Here is a 17,795-nt window from a genome sequence, read left to right as displayed (position 1 = left end):
ACAAGAGCAGATAGATCCAATCATCAAACAAAATGGGTTTGGTTAATGCTAGCTCATTTGTCGTATAAGCATGTTGAATGGAATCTCTAATTTTCTTTATAATTATAAATTTTTATTTTGCCACACAAATTAAAATTCATAACGGAGTGATGATAGTTTTTTCTTATTTATATATTAGGGGAAATAAGAAAAATAATGTACAACTGTAGGCCAATAAGGGAACCTAATGAAATTAATTATTCCTTATAATAATGAATCCCTTCCTCTTCCTAAATTGTATATAAAGATGGTGAGAAATGATTAAGATTTGCACAAAGCTTAAGAGTTATACCTATAACCAACCAAAAAAAATCTTCATCACCATCACAAAAATAGAAAAAATTCAAACCCCAAAATCAAATTTTTTTTTTTAAGGTGAATTAAGATGACAGGTTCTGGTTCTCCTTGTGGTGCTTGCAAGTTCTTGAGGAGAAAATGTGTGAGAGGTTGTGTTTTTGCACCTTACTTCTGCCATGAACAAGGTGCTACCCATTTTGCAGCCATTCACAAAGTGTTTGGTGCAAGCAATGTCTCAAAGCTCCTTGCCCATCTTCCGGTCGGCGACCGCTGCGAAGCGGCCGTCACAATTTCGTATGAAGCTCAGGCAAGGCTTCAAGATCCTATCTATGGCTGTGTCTCTCATATATTTGCCCTTCAGCAACAGGTTTGTTTTCATTTCATCTTTCCTCTCATCTTCTCTCTCAAGTTCACTGAATTAGGATATATTCAAATTCTTGAAAAATAAAATTAGCATAAATTTTTTTTATGGGTACTAAATATTTTAGTCTCTGATTAATCTCTTCTTGATATCTTTTATTCATTTGAAAGGAGTTAAAAAATTTAAAATTCAGTTCAAAAAATTATATCAAAAAGAGACTAATTAAGCCTGAATATATATGAATGATAATTTTTATTCTATTATTTTGATCTTGTAACTAAATATGTGCTTATTAGTTTATAATTGAAAACCCTAGCGTAGTTTAATAAACTATGAAAGGAAATGAAAATTTTAATTTCTACTTGAATAAGAGAAAAAAGAAACACCTTTGAAATACTAAAACTAGAGTTTTTTTTTTTTTAGTTAAAGTAGTGTGGCAAATTGTGGTTTCTGTAACCTAATTTCAAATATTCATAATAATCAACTGAATCAAGTATTACTTGACCTTGTTTAATTTTTCTTATTATATATGCATGAGGCTAAAAATTAATAAGTGCAAGTTTAATTTTTGGTGTTTGGATATAAATTTATAGGTGGTGAATTTACAAGCACAGCTAGCATATCTAAAGGAACAAGCAGCACAACAAAGTTGTGTGAATGGTGGAAACCCTAATAATGAGAGATACTTTGATAAACCTAATATTGCTGATAACAACAACAATAATTTCATTACTCCTCAAGATCTTCAAAGTTGGTTGTTCAATATGGAAAATTCTTCATCTTCAAACTTGGGTGGCCTTGAATCTCTTCATCCAAATTTGTGCAACAACAATGATTCTTCTTATAATGGTATTAGTGATGGAAACAACAACAACAACAATGTTAATAATTCCATGATGATGATGATGGATCTAAAGCCAATTAATAATAATGGGAGTTACTATGAAAATTCAAACTCATTCTCTAGCTTTGAAGAGAGTTCTTCAAACTCCATGTCCTATGAGATGGAAACAAATGGTGGGACAAAATGGTCTTTTCATGAAGTTGATGATCTTCATTCAGTGGCCTTTGGTTACAGAAGATAAATGAATATATTGGTGAAGATCTTGAAGACTTTATCATCATATCAATTTTGATGAATATTGCTTATTATTATTTTGAAGCATGCACTACTACTCTGTTGCCATAAATAATCTAGGAACTAATTAAGGTTAGAAATGTTGATATTTATTTGAAAAAAAAAAGGAAAAATTATATATATGGAGCAACACCCTTGGTAGTGTTTCTGCTTTAATTAAGTGTAGTCCTTGGTTAATTAAGTTGTAGAATGATAGTGTAATTCTGATCATGATGATGATGATATACATAACTAGAAACTCTGGTTCTTAGTTATTGTATTAGTTTTAAATTTGAATTGGTTTGTTTTATGGACCTTTAGCAGGTAACAATATTAATTATATAGATCCTAATTTGACCTAATATTAATGGACTCCCTAGTTATATATACTCTATTAATTACTAATGATATATTTTTAGCTTCCTTTCTAGAGAAAACAGGTTTATGTGGAGGAATATTACTTGATGGGAATCCCAAAGCTAACTGAATTTTGAAAGGAAAAAAAATACCATATTACTACTTATAGATATATGAAATTACTAATTACTACTTATAGATATATGAAATTACGACTTATGAAATTTTATAGGTACTATCTAGGTTGATCAATGATAAAACATTATGCTTCTTTTTTTTTTTTCATTCAGCCACTTCAATTAATTTGGTTCCAATTTATGATATATCCATGAGTACTAATTGAAATGATCAAGTTTTAAAATATTGAGCACTCTACATAAGAAAAACAGAAAACTCATGATGTGTAATTACTTGATTATGTGATAAGAGAACACCAAGAAATATTAGTGAGTAGCTATTTTCTAACTATTGATGTCATTTTTAATACATACATCTAGATAGCAAAGTTATTGTGTTTTTAAATGCATTGTGAAAACTAAAGCTACTAGAATTTGAAACTAATCAACTTTCTATAATCCCTTCAATATTTTTAAGTATACATAAATGGTACATAAGTGAGATTGTTCTATATATATGGTGAGTTCCGGTACAAGAAGGCATAGATTTAATGTTAATTCAAAGCTATAATATTCGTTTTTCAATTGTATGGTTTATTGGGATTTTGCTTATCATTTTATTTGAAGAATTTAATAAATTGCTATAACTAAATTTTATTTTAGGATTCACAATTAATTAGTCCTATAACCCTAGAAAGTTGTTTTAATTGAATCCTGTCTCATCTTAATAGAAATTAAAGAACAGAAAAGTAAAAAATCACAGTTGAAAAGTATATATCTGAAATTTATTTTTATAGTACATTATTAAGTACACTGCAATCCCTTAATTCCAATGCAATTACTCTATATATCATATTGTAACCCTGTGCAATAATGCTATATATAATTTATCACACAGTTATTTATATCTCATTATATTTGTTGTAAGTTTTGATAATGAAAAAAAAAATAATTTGAGAATTATTATTACTACATATAGACTACTTAGTTGAAAAAAAAAAGTTATATATAACCTAGGGAACTAGTGGCATGTGTGGTCCAATAGAATGTTGTCCATGACCAAATCAAAAAGGTTTCATATAGAATGTTCCAGTAATATTATTTTTATTAGTCTAGCTACCATGCAATTCCATAATTCATTATTAGCATCCTTTTTATTTTAGGTAGTCATATATAGTAGTGGACTATACTAGCTAGTGCATATTTGATAGGAATAGAAAAATGTTAAATTTGTATATATATATCATCATGACTACACTTTATACATTATTATTTCTCACCATAATTATCAAATATATTGGGATTCCTCTTCTTTATTTTTGGTTTGTTTCAGCTTCTTGTCCTTAACATATGGTGGTCCTTGCTGTCTCATTTAGTTTGTTGTTTTATTATAATTGAAAAGTTGTTCTCTTCATCATCCCACTTCTTTACTTGTTTTTGCATTGAATTGCCAAATAAAAGGGTTTTAGGGTTTGAGAAATAATAATATACATCTCCTTATTTTTGAAAAATTGGGTTCAAAATTTAATATAGAGGGAAAAAATTACACTTGATGGTTCTATTTCATGTTTCTTTAATTTAGGATTTTAGGTGTGATTAGAATGTAATATTTTTTATTTTTCATGCTATTTTTTAATTCGACAAATTAATAACTAATGTAGGGAGATTCATTTAAGAATTTACAGCTAGCAAATTGATTATTATATGCATAAAATGAGATTCAAGTCTCTCGATACTTATTTAAGTTGATGAGTAAGTTAATCACTCGACCAACAACTCAGAATGTAATAATTATATGCTTTTTCATGTCTCTATAAACTATATACTTCATTTCTAACCTTTATATCTATTCCATCATTAATATGAATTATATTATATATACCAACTTAAATATTATTGATGGAAAGGAGACAATCTTTTATAAGGAGAATATAGAAGGAAAAAGTTACATGGATGACTTCATCATATGCTTTAATTTTTAATTTTTATCTAGTAACCATATATATATAATTCTAAGCAACCATTTTTTCCAGGAGCAATGCTAGGGGCCAGCAATATTTGTGATTGGTAGCCATCAACTAGCCATCAATGATGATTTGATGGTATGAGATTGGTGTGAGATTTCATCCAATGGCTCACATTTCTCTGCTGGTTACATGCTGGCCAAAATGCAATAAAATTGCTGGCCTCCTAGACTTTTCCTTTTTCCAGATTTATTACTTAAAGATACCATAATAGGTTTTATACATACATGCTTAGAATTTGTCAATTTAAACAACATTTTAAAGCTATTTTTCCTTAGAAAGATTTTAGACCTATTAAATTAAACAAACTCCATTGAATGTCTTGAATAATAAGCTAGAAATCATTAGGAGGTGGTTAGTTATTAGTTAAATAATTAGCATCTTATTATATGTGAATCCCTGACATATAGAAGTGCTCTTTTAATTTCCAAGTGCAGAGATAGATTAGACTTAATTAATTATTCTTATTTAGGCATAGCTGAAGATATTCTGAACACTAATTGCATGCTGTCACTGACAATTCTGATTGCAAATATGGTGATATATGCTTAACTACTTGGTGTCATAGCTTAGGAAAATCTGCAATTTGGTTTATTCTATGTTTCCATAATATGCTATCTTTTAATTAATTGTGTTTCAGGTGGATGTCACATGTGCTGTTTCTTTAAATTAAATTCCCCCAATTTTATATGATTTTTGTTGTCTTCAGATATGCATGTTCACTCACTCTTATTTGCTTCCCTCTCTTTAAGGGGGAAAAATTAATTGTAAGTGCTCTAGGGGTTAAAAATATATATATATTTTAGTATTTAATGCTAGATCAATTAAATAGTTATATATATTATCGAAAAATTTAGCTAATATATACCTTGTTAAAAATATTATAAAATATAAATTTTGTGATTTTAAATAGGTACTATTATATTATACAATAATTAGTTTTAATAAATAGGTACTATTATATTATACAATAATGAGTTTTGCTAATAAATATTCTAAAAATGCTGGTTAAGGTTATTTATAATAGAAAGTTTTAAGGTTTTTTATTTTTATTTCTTCAAAAAATGTATCACAAAAGCATTAAAAACTTCAATTTTTTTATACAAAAAAGAAACTTTACATTGAACATCTTAACAAATGTCCAAAGAATAGTTGTTAGCTCAACTTATAATTAAGCAGTTTAGAACTCTTTCGGTGGAATTCCATTTCAATGAATATGATTATGATTTATGAATGTGTGTTTTGTGTAAAAATTCAAATTCTCACTTGAAGACCATACTCCAATAACAGTATAAAATACTTATGATCTATGTATTACTAATATAACTTTTTATTTATTACAATGAAATTTATTTGTTGCAAGGGACTAACACAAAATACTTGTGTTCCTTAAAGAATTTGGTGTTTAATTATTTCTTCTATGACACAGTAATCAATTAATATACGTGGTTTATATTTTACAAGATATTATGGGAAGCGCTCTCTCTTTTTTTCATGAAATGTCTTTAAACTATGGAAACTATAAATTTATAGGCCTAGGTGAATACCACAAGTGCATAATAATAATAGTAATAATATCTAATTGGTATGAGTATATAAAAGAGTAAAATATACTTTCGTTCTTCGTTTGTGACTTTTTCAAAAATTTCTATATTTAATTTTAGGGAAAAAGACAGATAGGTCCTGACTTTTTAAATTTTTGACAAATACATCTTTGACAAAATTTAAATACAAAAAAGTCCCTGACTTTAATAAACGGAGGACAATTTAGTCCTTCCGTCTATTTGCCTCTCATACACCTAACGGAACTGGCTGACGTGGCTGAAACGATGTACAGGTGTCCGTTACGGTGCTATATTGGAAGGGAAAAAAAGTTCGAAGGACAAATAAGTCCTTGACGTCATTTTACAAATAAAGTTCGAAGGACAAATAGGTCCTTGAGAATTTTTTTTTTCATTATACTTCTATTATACTTCTATTATGAGAATTTAGTTTATAAAATTAGGCTAATTTTTTTTGTATGGAAAAAATATTGGTGTTTTTGTTGAAAATGGGAGAATGTGGTGTAATTAGAGATGGGTGGATTTTTTTGTGGGAAGTCAACACGTGGCATCATTCTGGCCAACACGTGGGGGCGTGTTGAACACGTGGCAGCATCTTAGCCAACACGTGGGGCGCGTTGAATAATTTTCACAATACTGTAATACACTTCAAATGTCAACATTCAACCAAAACACCAATTTTCTTTCCATATTAAAAATAATTTCTGATAAAATTATGCTTGTATTTTGAAATTTAGTTAAGTTCATTTATGCATCAAGTTAGCATTAGTTCATTTGTGCATCATTCATGTATTAGAATTTTTTTTTTAAATTATAGTTCACTTTGTTCTAACAGTATAAATTATGCATGACACAAAAGATTTATAAAATCAAACTACTTTTACAAAAAAGTCGTAAGTTGACAAAAGTTTTTGACTAAGAAGACCAAGATATCTGCAGATAAAAAATTAAATAATAAGATTTTTAGTTATTATTTTTATATGAAAAAGTCTTAATTTTTTATTAGTAATTAATTTTAACATTCGTTATCTAAAATTTAAAATAATTTAATGTGTATAATTTTACATTTAAAATATTTTAATTGTAAAAAAATATCGAATGACATATTTTTGATTTGTCAAATTACCAATATAAAATATAATTATATATAGAATAAAAATAGTAAAGAGAAATATAAAAATGGAGAGAGGTAGATGAGAGAATTTAGAAAATGAGTTTTTATTAATTTTGAAAAAAAAAATTCTCAAAGACCTATTTGTCCTTCGAACTTTATTTGTAAAATGATGTCAAGGACTTATTTGTCCTTCGAACTTTTTTCCCCTTCCAATGTGGCACCATAACGGACACCTGGACACCGTTTCAGCCACGTTAGCCAATTCCGTTAGGTGTATGAGAGGCAAATAGACGAAAGGACTAAATTGTCCTCCGTTTGTTAAAGTCATGAACTTTTTTGTATTTAAATTTTGTCAGGGATATATTTGTCAAAAGTTTGAAAAATCAAAAGTTTGAAAAGTTAGGACCTATTTGTCTTTTTCTCTTAATTTTATTTAATTTTATCTCTATATTTTTAATTTGTGTTAAAATTACCCCTAAGTATTAAAAATATTAGAGACAATTGAAAACGTCCAAGGTTAACTTTAACAAAAATTAAAAACATTGAGGACAAAATTCATTGAAAAATTGTGAGTGATGCATGCATCAAAAACTGAGAAGGCTTACAAGGAATAAAACTTCCTTTCTTTAGACTCATCAGTTTATCACATGAATCCTCAAAAGACTTCAGAACTTATAACAAAAATTAGAACAGATTTTGCTAATTGAACTAAAGAACTCAACTTTATCCACATTCAGTGTTAAAAAACAACAAAAAAATTTGCATGAAATTTGCATGATTCACTGGTTAAATTGTTAGAGCTACATTTAATAAAATGAACATATGAAAACGCAATGTATAGACAATTAGACATACATCATGATAGAACAACATAGTTCAACAGGTAGCCGAGCTTTCCAGTTTGCGGATGGTCCATGTTCGATTCCGGTTCACGGGTATTGGTCCAAGCCAACCGGTCCAGTCCGATTTTCATAACTATGGTCTAAATCAGAGGAAACAGAAAAATCTTCACAAAGTGGATATGCACATTATTCATTGGGATCAAATCCAGTACCAAAAATCAAAATCTATAGACCAACCAATGCTAAAAAGGCATTATATTACAAGTGGCAACATTAGTGACACTAATAGAACCAGTGGTAGCCTCATCTCAAATTAACATAGAATTAAAACTACCTCCAGTTCATGATAGATGTCGCTCTGAAAAACATTTGTACATTAATGGAGTAATTTATCTGAATACAATTTTCAAAGTGATATTGTGAACTTGAAGAAGTGATATCTAAGAAAAAGAAGAACAAATGATGCTACAAAAGAAACCATTCTTTGGCCAGATTTTGAATCAAATACTTGAGTGAAGGTATAGGAAGAACCAAGAAAAAATTGAAGGACAGCACAAGCCTTCAATTTGCATTCTCGATTCGCCCCATTAAAAGAGTAAAAGGTGAGCACCACAAACGCAAAAAACAACAGAAAAATTCATGAAACATGACTAAAACATGACAAAATAGTCTTTTTTTGTATCGTAACGACTCATGCAATCTCAGCATTATATTGAGAAGCAACAGGGGTGATCAACTTGATCTTCAATTCAAGCTCCCCAGACTCAAGTCCATCCCGTAATTCACCTTCACAAGATCATTCTTGATCTTCCTATCCATGAAAGCAGCCCAGTTATAGGAGTTGAAAGCTTAATAGATATTAAGGGTTTCCCTAATCAAGCTTCTAACAGAATATAAAAAGGAAATATCTAAAGGTTGGACATGTCAAATGCCAAGAAAAGAATTTTGTTTCTCAGGGTTCAAAGTAATCATGAATATCATAATACATAAATATGAAAACATTTAGAAATCGGATAAATACCAGGAAAAACTGACCTCATTCAGGTACCCCAAAGGTTTCTAGCAGAGTGAAATTCAGCTCTTCATTCCAAAGAGTGTTCGAGCAGTTATTAATGACCCCGGTTTTTGCTGTTTGATACAGTTTAACAAATCATTGCCAGATTAAACATACGACACAGAGCTAATATAAAAAGATAGAACACTAAAGAGAAAATAAATCCTTATTACCTGATTCCCCAGCTTGACCACAAAAAAAAAAAAATCATTGCTCATGAACTCCCAGATCAATAATTTTTTTCCTTGAACAACTATGACTTTCAATAGCCTCAAGCCATCAACTGTTTGTGAGCTCCAAAAAACACGTTAAATTTAACGCAGTACAAGGGCACATAAAATTGGTAATATTCACTTATTTGGTAACTCTGAAACAACAGAAACTTAAAATTGAAATAGTTTACTACTATAAATTGTTTTATGGGAAACTACTGCGGATATGGAAAACAACAGATGAATATGTAAGTACAGAAATTACCAGTGTAATTCCAGATAATTTGATTGGAATGCTCTAGCAATAAACTGAGCCTTGTAGGAACTGAAGATGTAGGGTGCATCAATGATTGATCATGTCAATTAATATGTATAACCATCTATTCCCAGCACAGATGAGAGCATCAACATCCATTCTTGCAAAGCATTTGGTGCATCCTTCTTAACCATTACTTCTAGCTTTCCAATATCTTGCTTTGAAACTCCATAATTCAGCAAACATTGTCCAAGAGCGCTGAATGTAAAATCATCTGGTTGAATTCCGGATTTTGCCATTTCCTTGAAAGTCTTGGTAGCTTCCTGTGGAGTCCTAGCAAGAGAATACAAGCCAATTATGTTATTATAACTTAATAAATCAGTGACGAGTCCTAGGTTTCTCATTTGTTTCGCAATCTGAATGGCTTCGTCCAATCTCCCAATTTTCTTATACATGCGTAACATCATTGCATATGAGAACTCATTTGCAACACCTTTCTGCTTTAAGCTCTCAAATATCTCAATCGCTTGTTCAACCATTAGTCGTTCAGTATAAAGATCAAGCATACAATTAGAGGAAAATATAGAAGGACCCTGCTCTGATGACTGAAGCAACTTGTATGTTTCTTGTGCTTCTTTCAAGTACCCTACTTTGGTATACAACTTCATCAAAGAGTTGTCTATAGTTGGATTTCTTTGAAAACCTGCCCGTTGCATTTCATCAAGATAACTAACAGCTTCTTTAACACTTCCAGCATCAGCAAACGCATTGATTAACACCCCATAGATAATTACATCAGGCTGGACATTATATCCAATCATCTCCTTGTATAATCCTTTTGCCTGTTCCAATTGGCCTAACTTTCCAAAGCTTGTTATCACCGCAGCATATGGAATGCAATCAGTCACTAGTCCTGCCTCTTGCATTCTTTTCAAATAAGCTTTTGCAATGTGTGGCCTGTCACCAGTGGCCAAGATATGTACGAGAGAACTGTAGCTACAGTTGTCTGCAACAAAACCATATGTTTCCATACTGTCAAACAACTGACATGCTTTATCATAGCATTTTCCAACCCCGTAAGCTTTAATCATCACATTAAACACAAGGACGCCAAGCTTCTTCCTTTCTTTGCAACAGTTAAAGACTCTCTCTGCTTCTAAAGTATACCCTTGCTGGCCATATGCATCAATAATGGCGGAATAACAGTCTGACGTAATACTCCCAGCTAGATGAAACCTCCTGAACCACAACCATGATTTCTTAAGCATACGCAACTCTACATACATCCTAGTCACAGCAGATTGGGCGAATTCATCAATCTCAAGACCCTTCTCATCCATCTCCTGCATGTGCTCTTCGGCTTCATGGACCATTTTCCTTGTAGAGTATGCATGCAAGAGGGTACGATAACTAACAAGGTCCGGTTCAAGACAGGTCTCTTTCATCATTGCAAAATACCTCACTGCCAAATTGATATTATTATGCTTAATATAAACAGAAATAAGTATGTTATATGTCCTTGCATCAGGTAGGCACCGAAGCTCCACCATCCTCTGCAACAGCAAACTAACTTTCTCAAGGCATCCATGATTTCCATATAAATGAATCATTGTATTAAGTGTCACTGTGGTCAGAGATACACCTTGTTTGATCATCTTAGCAAAGATTTCAAACGCTGCCCAAAGTTGGCCAGCTTTACCATACATGTCAATCAAAGTATTATATGTCCTTGAGCTTAAACAAACATTGGTATATGATAACACATTGTGGCCTACTTTTGAAGTATTATTACTCCTCCTTAGTCTCAGAGGTTCACCTGTTGAGTACCATTTACTAAAAAATTCGTGAGCTTTCTGGTACTCTCCATTCCTCTTATGCAACTGAACAACAATCCCCATTGTGATCTCATCAGGTTCCATTCCTTGACTTCGCATCTTCTTAAGCCAAACAAGTGCTTTGTCTTTTCTCTGTCCACCTTTACCATAAACATCAATCAAAGTTCCATATGTGGAATTCACAGGTTCAACCCCTCTTGCATTCATCTCATCCCACAAACTCTCCACAAGGCACCACTTTTGCGCCTCGCCTAGGACCCTGAAGATAATGTTATAATGAATCACATTCAACTCATAACAACACCTTTTCTCAAGCCACTCAAAAATCTGAAGAGCCCTCTCCCAAGAAACCTGTTCCTTCAAAATAATACTAATTTCCTTGCAGGTCAAGGCCTCTTGCCATGGCATGAGAGCCTCATCCAAGTCCTGAACAGTACTCAGAGCCTGAAGAATAGAAGGAATGCGTCCACCATAACATACCCATTTCGTCAAACACCTAATGTGCACCTTGTTATGCTGCAAAACAACAGACCTATCAACCCTTTTCTTTAGAATCCCCAAATCCTGTTCCAAATTCAGGCTCTTTGGTGGAGTGTGTTGGTGTTCTATGACATGTTTTGTGGAATTGGGGCTATGGAGAATGCGGACAAAGTTGTTGTTTTCAGGCAGAATTGAGGTGGAAGTTGACGTTGAAGTTGGGGCAAGTGCATTTACATCGTTCAAACACAAAGGGTGAAACTTCAAAAGCATTTCCCAAGAACAAAACTATTGAGAATTGTGAAACAAACCTGCAACGAATAATCCTAAATCCTTAAATAAAGCCCCATTGAAAGTATCACAAACTTTGGCCATCAGATTTTGCAAATATATCTACAATTCAAGGTAAATCAAGTATCATAATGGAGTACCATCAGATTTTGCAAAATATCTACAAATGCAAAGACACTTTAGAAGCAACACATTCAGTAGAAGGCACCTTATGTTATTACAGGTTTATCAACTCAGGGGCTTAAAACTATGGTCATCAAGTAACAAAACATAAAGTTTAGCATCCACAAGAAAGTTCTCATAACTAAGAATAATTCAACTCCCAAAGAGATGCCCCCATGATAGCATATTGAAAGGCTAGAGTTTATAACCACCCATGTTCTACCCAAAAAGCCAATGACTTGAGAGCAACACCCAAAAACAGAGATATTTACCATGAAGATAGGAAGATAAGTAGTCCTCATTCAAACACAAAATATTATACATTATGGAGGCTCATGGCGTGAGCCGAAAATCCACCATAGTTACTCCACCCGATTGCCTAAAAAATACATGTATGTGCACAAAAAAAAAGAAGAAAAATTGCATATGTAATAAATTATAATTATAGAGTCTAATCCAAGGTTTTGAAAACTAAACCAGTCATCCAACCACTCTAGCTACTGGTTCACTGGTTTACTAGTTCAACCGGTTCAACTGTGATTCAACCGAAATAGCCGTTTTATAATAAAATAATAAATAAAATATAAATAAACATACTAAAACATAACCATAGTCTAATATAAATATTAAAATGTCATCCAAATTAAAAGTACTACATCAACGAAAATGTTATAACCTCATCCAAGTACAAACCCAAAAGTCAAATAACAAAAGAAATATCCAATGCCAATATTAAAGTTTGTTACCAATTATCAAAATCCGCAAAAATCTATTCTTCTTAATTTAAAACAAGAAAGTAGAAAAATTATGCTTCAAGTTTTGTGAATGGCTTCAATTCAATAGGCAAGGGACAACAGTGAAACAATAGAAGATAATCATAATACTAGCCTGTGGTTAAATACTCATTGGATATGAATCAAGAATTCATTCCTGAACATTAATGTAGTGCAGACCAGCAATCAGAATAAAAAATATGAAGCCTGAATAATCTTGAGAGAGCTCTGTTAAATTATAGAACCACAAAGCACCACCCTGCACAATATATGACAAGCTTAAATCATTTAATAACCGAGTGACTCTGTGTCTATGGTGCATGTATCCTCCAAACCTAAATATAAGATGCATTTTTGTCTTCGGTGTAAATTTTTAATTTTTAAACTACAAACCCATAACTCAAATTACATCATTATATTTTGCTGTTATCATTCAAATCTCTCTCATCATGTTAGATATATTTTCATGACATTATTCAGTCATTCATGGAACCATTGGAAGATTAATTTTGCAGGATATGAAGTTACATATAAAGTAGAACTAAATAGCAAACACACAAAAATTAACAAGCTTTGCATTTAACAAATTCAAAATTAGCGAATGCTCACAAAATCAGCAGTCAGTAGCATAACTAAATTAGTAATTAGCAAGCTTCCCATTTAACAAATTGGCAAATTCAAGTCTCATCATAAATTCATAACCAGCAATTAGTCAATTACATTAAATACATAGCATCATAAGAGACCAGAGCTCACAAACACACACAAAATTAACTAATTGTTTTTATCTAAATCATTCTGAACACATTAAAAAATAAATTAACCAAATCACATTTTTTTATAAACAACAGATTAAAAAAAAGCAAGAAAAATTGGGACTAACCTTGGGTGGTCTTCGAACGAGCAGTGTATGAAGGAGAAGGAGGAAGAATGTGACGTGCAGAAGCTGGCGGCAGTCTTATGTTTACAATGCCGAGAACAAGCAGAATATGAGGGAGAGGGATTTTGGAGCAGAGGAGGGTGGAGCGCCGCGGAACTGGAGAAGAGAAGGGGTGGAGCGCGGTGGAACACCGGCGGCGCGACGGAAGAACCACGCGAGACAAGTTGTAGTGGGGACGTCGGCTTCGAGCAGATGCGACTGCGGCAGTGACGAGGCGGTGGCTGGACGGAGCAGATGAGAGGATTTTGCTTTGCTGAGAGAGTGAGGGAGGACACCTGGAGAAGGAGGAGACGCTGACTGCTGAGCATAGGGGAAAAATTAGGGCTACGTTTTGTTCTTTTATTTTATTTTATTTTTTTATTTTATGAATAAAACGGGGGTCGTTTTCGGCCTCAATCGAAATCGATCGGATTTCGGTTCGGTTTCAATGGTCCAATAGTGGTTTTTGCAAGGTTCTGAAAACCGGACCGGTCATCAAACTGCTTTAATCACTGGTTCACTGATTCATTGGTCCAACCAGTCCAACCGATGGTTCAACCGGAAAAATCGTTTTAGAACAGCAACGCGTGATGGAGAGGGAAGATCGTTGGCTATTTGTCCATAGTTGATTCCAAAATCAGAACCACTTGTCTGTATAAAACTATAAATGTCTCTGAGAAAAACACAGTTTTGAAATATCAGAAAAATAAAATGCTTAAATTCCTATGCTGAATAAGAATAAGTACACAACCAAATTGATAGAATCATAAAACTAAAATGAATAATATATAAATTAATTAATGGTTTTTGATTCCTCTGAGAATGCAATGTAGTTTCTCTTTCATTCCATGAAGCTAAGAAGGAATAACATTCTGATCACTAAACAACTAGACTAGAATGTTCCATTAGCAAGAAAACATAGACAGAAACAGAATAAGATTATCCCAGATAACAAAATCAGTTTTTTTTCATCAACTTTGTGTGGAATCAAAAGAGAATCATGCAGAAGTATACAAGTTACACACCAGAAAGCAGTTTGAAGTAGGAGGAATAATAACACATACAAATATGCACTGAAAAAGTACAAAATTTCAATAAACATTACTAAACAGAGGCAAGAAAGAACAATCATCATTCAGCAACAAACATTACAAACAGTAACAAGTAATCACGCTATTACCAAATTCAAAAAGAATGAAAACCAGATAACCCCAATCATAAACACCATTACCAAATTAAATAAAAAATCAACCAAAAATCACCTTGCAAATCAAAAACTCAATCTCTTGAATCAATAATTACATCAGTTATCCAACTAAATAATTGCATCACAGTTATCATAAACTGATTTCAAAGCCTAGAAGCAGAGTGAAATTAAAAACATGAAGCATATAATAAATCAAAAGATCACCAATTGCAAATTTTTTAATAAGAACAGAAGTTAAGAACAATGAAAACTGAAAAAAGATTCAACAGTTTTCAACCCAATTTTAATAAAGCTCATCACAATGATTAACAACAACAAAAAGTACTGAAGGAACAGTGAATCAGTAACAGACAGTGCAAATTTAAAATTTAAAAGTTATCAATTTTAAATTTATCATCAAATACAATCAGTGAGCAAAACCAATCAACCAAGCACTGACTGAGTATTCTGTTCTGATTCTGTGACTGGGAAGCAACAAATTCAGCAACAAATTCAAGTTACAGCAACAAATTTAACAAATCCAAGTAAAGTCCCGATTTACAGCAACATTTAGATTAGCAACAAGGCAAATTTGATTAGAAATTCAGCAACATGCAAAAATACAGGGAGAAGGGAAATCTAAAAAGAGAGAACAGGGAAGCGATGGTGCAGGGACTCACCAACGGTCGACGGCGAGTCGGCGACCACCCCACGGAAGGCAACGAAGCAAGAGACAACCCCACGAGTTGCTTCTGCCGCCGGCGACGAGACAGACGAACCACGAGATGCCAGTGACTGAGACGAGACTCGAGTGAGACTGGGAGGCAGAATCGAGCAGAGACAACCACGGACGACGAGCAGCAACCAACACGCACAGCTCGAGCACTCACTGGCAGAGGGAGGTGCGAGCAGCCGAGCACAGAGGAGACCGGCGAGATGCGAGCACCCGACGTGGAGGATCCAGCGAGAGGCCCGAGAGCACGAAGAAGAAGTTCTTGAGTGCGATGGACGCCGGCGGCAGTGTCTCACTCCGACAGACTGCGACAACTATGGTGGAGGCTAGGGTTTGCTTTCTTTGGTGGAGAGGCTAGGGTTTGCTGAAGGAAGGAGTTGGAGAAGGGGGGAATGGGGGATAACGCGTGCAACTTTTTCCCTTTCAAGGAAGGAAACGAGGTCGTTTTGTAAACCGGCTGGGTTCCGATCCGGTCCGATCTGTCAATAACCGGCCGGTTCAGCGATTCTTGAGCTGTTTTTATTTTGAGGATTTGTATACTAAATTAGACCGTTTTCTTTGTCGGTTTTCAGTTAAACCGATTTGACCGACCGAACTAGGAAGCACAGATATGACACGCGATACGGACACGACACGATACGGATATGCCGACACGTTCTTTTTATAAAAAATTGGATACGACACATTTAGGATACGTTGTGAATTAAAATTTAAATAATATATTAAATTAATAAAATATCATATTGTAAATATAAGAGTAAATATAATTGTATAAAAAAGACTTAAAATTATGCAATTATTAAGAAAATAAAAAATTTTAATCTACTATTGTCATCTCGCTAACAGAAAATGTATCAATTTTTTCTCCTCCAAGTCCATCATGAATCAATTATAAAGAAAAAATTAGTTAATCGGGTCATAAAATCACAAAATCAATTGAAGATTTGCAGTCCAGTAGAAAGATCCGTCTCATGAACATCTGAATCGAGTCGGACTCGTTCGGATTCGTGACCGCTCCACCAAGATTCGGGTCAGACTCGTTCAGATTCGTGACCGCTCCACCAAAATTTTGTACCGCAAAAAAACACGTCGCCGATACGCTCGTTTGAAGTATCCATCGAGTATCGGTGTTGGATTCGTGTCCGACACGGATACGCTAGCACCATAAGAGAATCCATGCTTCATAGCGACCGATCTGATTCTATTTTCAAATTTTGATGTTTTGACTTTTAAATTTTAATTTAGATGATATTTTAATATTTATATTAAATTATAATTATATTTTAATATATTTATTTATTATTTTATTATAAAATAATTATTTTAATTAAACTATAATTGAATTAATAAATTAGTAATTCGAACTATTCAATAATTAATTTGATTTTCAAAAAACTTTTAAAAAAATCATCCATTTCAGCCATTTTTATAATGGACCGCGTCATAGCTTTTTCTGCTTTAGCTTCAATGTCAAATCGAATTGACAAATGAGGAATTGGGCTTTGCCATTGAAGACCTAATTTGAGGCTCCAATTTGTACCTATTTTAAAGTGTTTTTTTTTTCCACGATATCCTCCAATCCGACAAGTCAAGAACTAATCTGCCGTGATACTGAGCTTCATTTAAGGGTTTGCCGCTGGCCAATGGATTGCTGCATGCACAAAGCGGGATTCAAACCCCCGACACTTGCTTAAGCGAATTAGTGAGCTAACCACTAGACTAACCCAACTTGGTTTATTTTAAAGTGTTCTCTACCAAAATTAAAGAGCACTTCACCACGAATAAAATCCAATCTACGGGAACCAACTTGGATTGGTCTAGTAGTTAGCTCACTAGTCCGCTTAAGCAAGTGTCGGGAGTTCGAATCTCGCCTGGTGCATGCAGCAACCCATTAGCCAACGATAAACTCTTAAATGGAGCTCAGTACCGCGACGGATTAGTCCTTAACTTGTCAGATCAAAGAATACCGTGGAAACAAAAAAAAATCCAATCTACAGGATATTGATTTGTAGTTTTTTTACATCTTAAACACACAAATGACACAATAAAACTAGAGCTTCCTTGACAA

General features: G+C 33.0%; 2 protein-coding genes across 6 annotated transcripts; one reads left to right on the top strand and one right to left on the bottom strand.

Moving 5' to 3' along the window:
* Nucleotides 1-332: 332 nt before the first annotated feature.
* LOC107473602 (LOB domain-containing protein 29-like) lies at nt 333-1,875 on the top strand. Its single transcript, XM_016093178.3, has 2 exons — nt 333-703; nt 1,291-1,875. The coding sequence occupies exons 1-2, from the start codon at nt 425-427 to the stop codon at nt 1,780-1,782; spliced, it is 771 nt and encodes a 256-aa protein (XP_015948664.1). The 5' UTR covers nt 333-424; the 3' UTR covers nt 1,783-1,875.
* A 7,577-nt stretch (nt 1,876-9,452) lies between these two features.
* Nucleotides 9,453-16,117, bottom strand: LOC107473600 (pentatricopeptide repeat-containing protein At3g23020). 5 transcript variants are annotated; one of them, XM_052257088.1, is made up of 3 exons: nt 15,675-16,117; nt 13,773-14,481; nt 9,453-12,056 (listed from the first exon to the last, which is right to left on the bottom strand). In XM_052257088.1, the coding sequence occupies exon 3, from the start codon at nt 11,934-11,936 to the stop codon at nt 9,459-9,461; it is 2,478 nt and encodes an 825-aa protein (XP_052113048.1). In that variant the 5' UTR covers nt 11,937-12,056; nt 13,773-14,481; nt 15,675-16,117; the 3' UTR covers nt 9,453-9,458. The 5 variants fall into 5 exon arrangements, 4 of the variants coding, with proteins under 4 accessions (XP_052113048.1, XP_052113046.1, XP_052113050.1 ...); XM_052257086.1 differs by having other exon boundaries at nt 9,453-11,974; XM_052257090.1 differs by having other exon boundaries at nt 9,453-11,974; nt 13,773-14,469.
* Nucleotides 16,118-17,795: the final 1,678 nt, after the last annotated feature.

Source organism: Arachis duranensis, chromosome 2 (assembly GCF_000817695.3).
Source record: "Arachis duranensis cultivar V14167 chromosome 2, aradu.V14167.gnm2.J7QH, whole genome shotgun sequence".
Lineage (NCBI taxonomy): Eukaryota > Viridiplantae > Streptophyta > Magnoliopsida > Fabales > Fabaceae > Arachis > Arachis duranensis.
This window is presented reverse-complemented; position numbering and strand designations above follow the sequence as displayed.

Bases quoted from the DNA above. Each gene is read 5' to 3' on its own strand.
- LOC107473602 (XM_016093178.3), top strand. From the start codon at position 425: ATGACAGGTTCTGGTTCTCCTTGTGGTGCTTGCAAGTTCTTGAGGAGA. The intron at 704-1,290 runs GTTTGTTTTCAT...ATAAATTTATAG, and splicing joins TATTTGCCCTTCAGCAACAG to GTGGTGAATTTACAAGCACA.
- LOC107473600 (XM_052257088.1), bottom strand. From the start codon at position 11,936: ATGCTTTTGAAGTTTCACCCTTTGTGTTTGAACGATGTAAATGCACTT.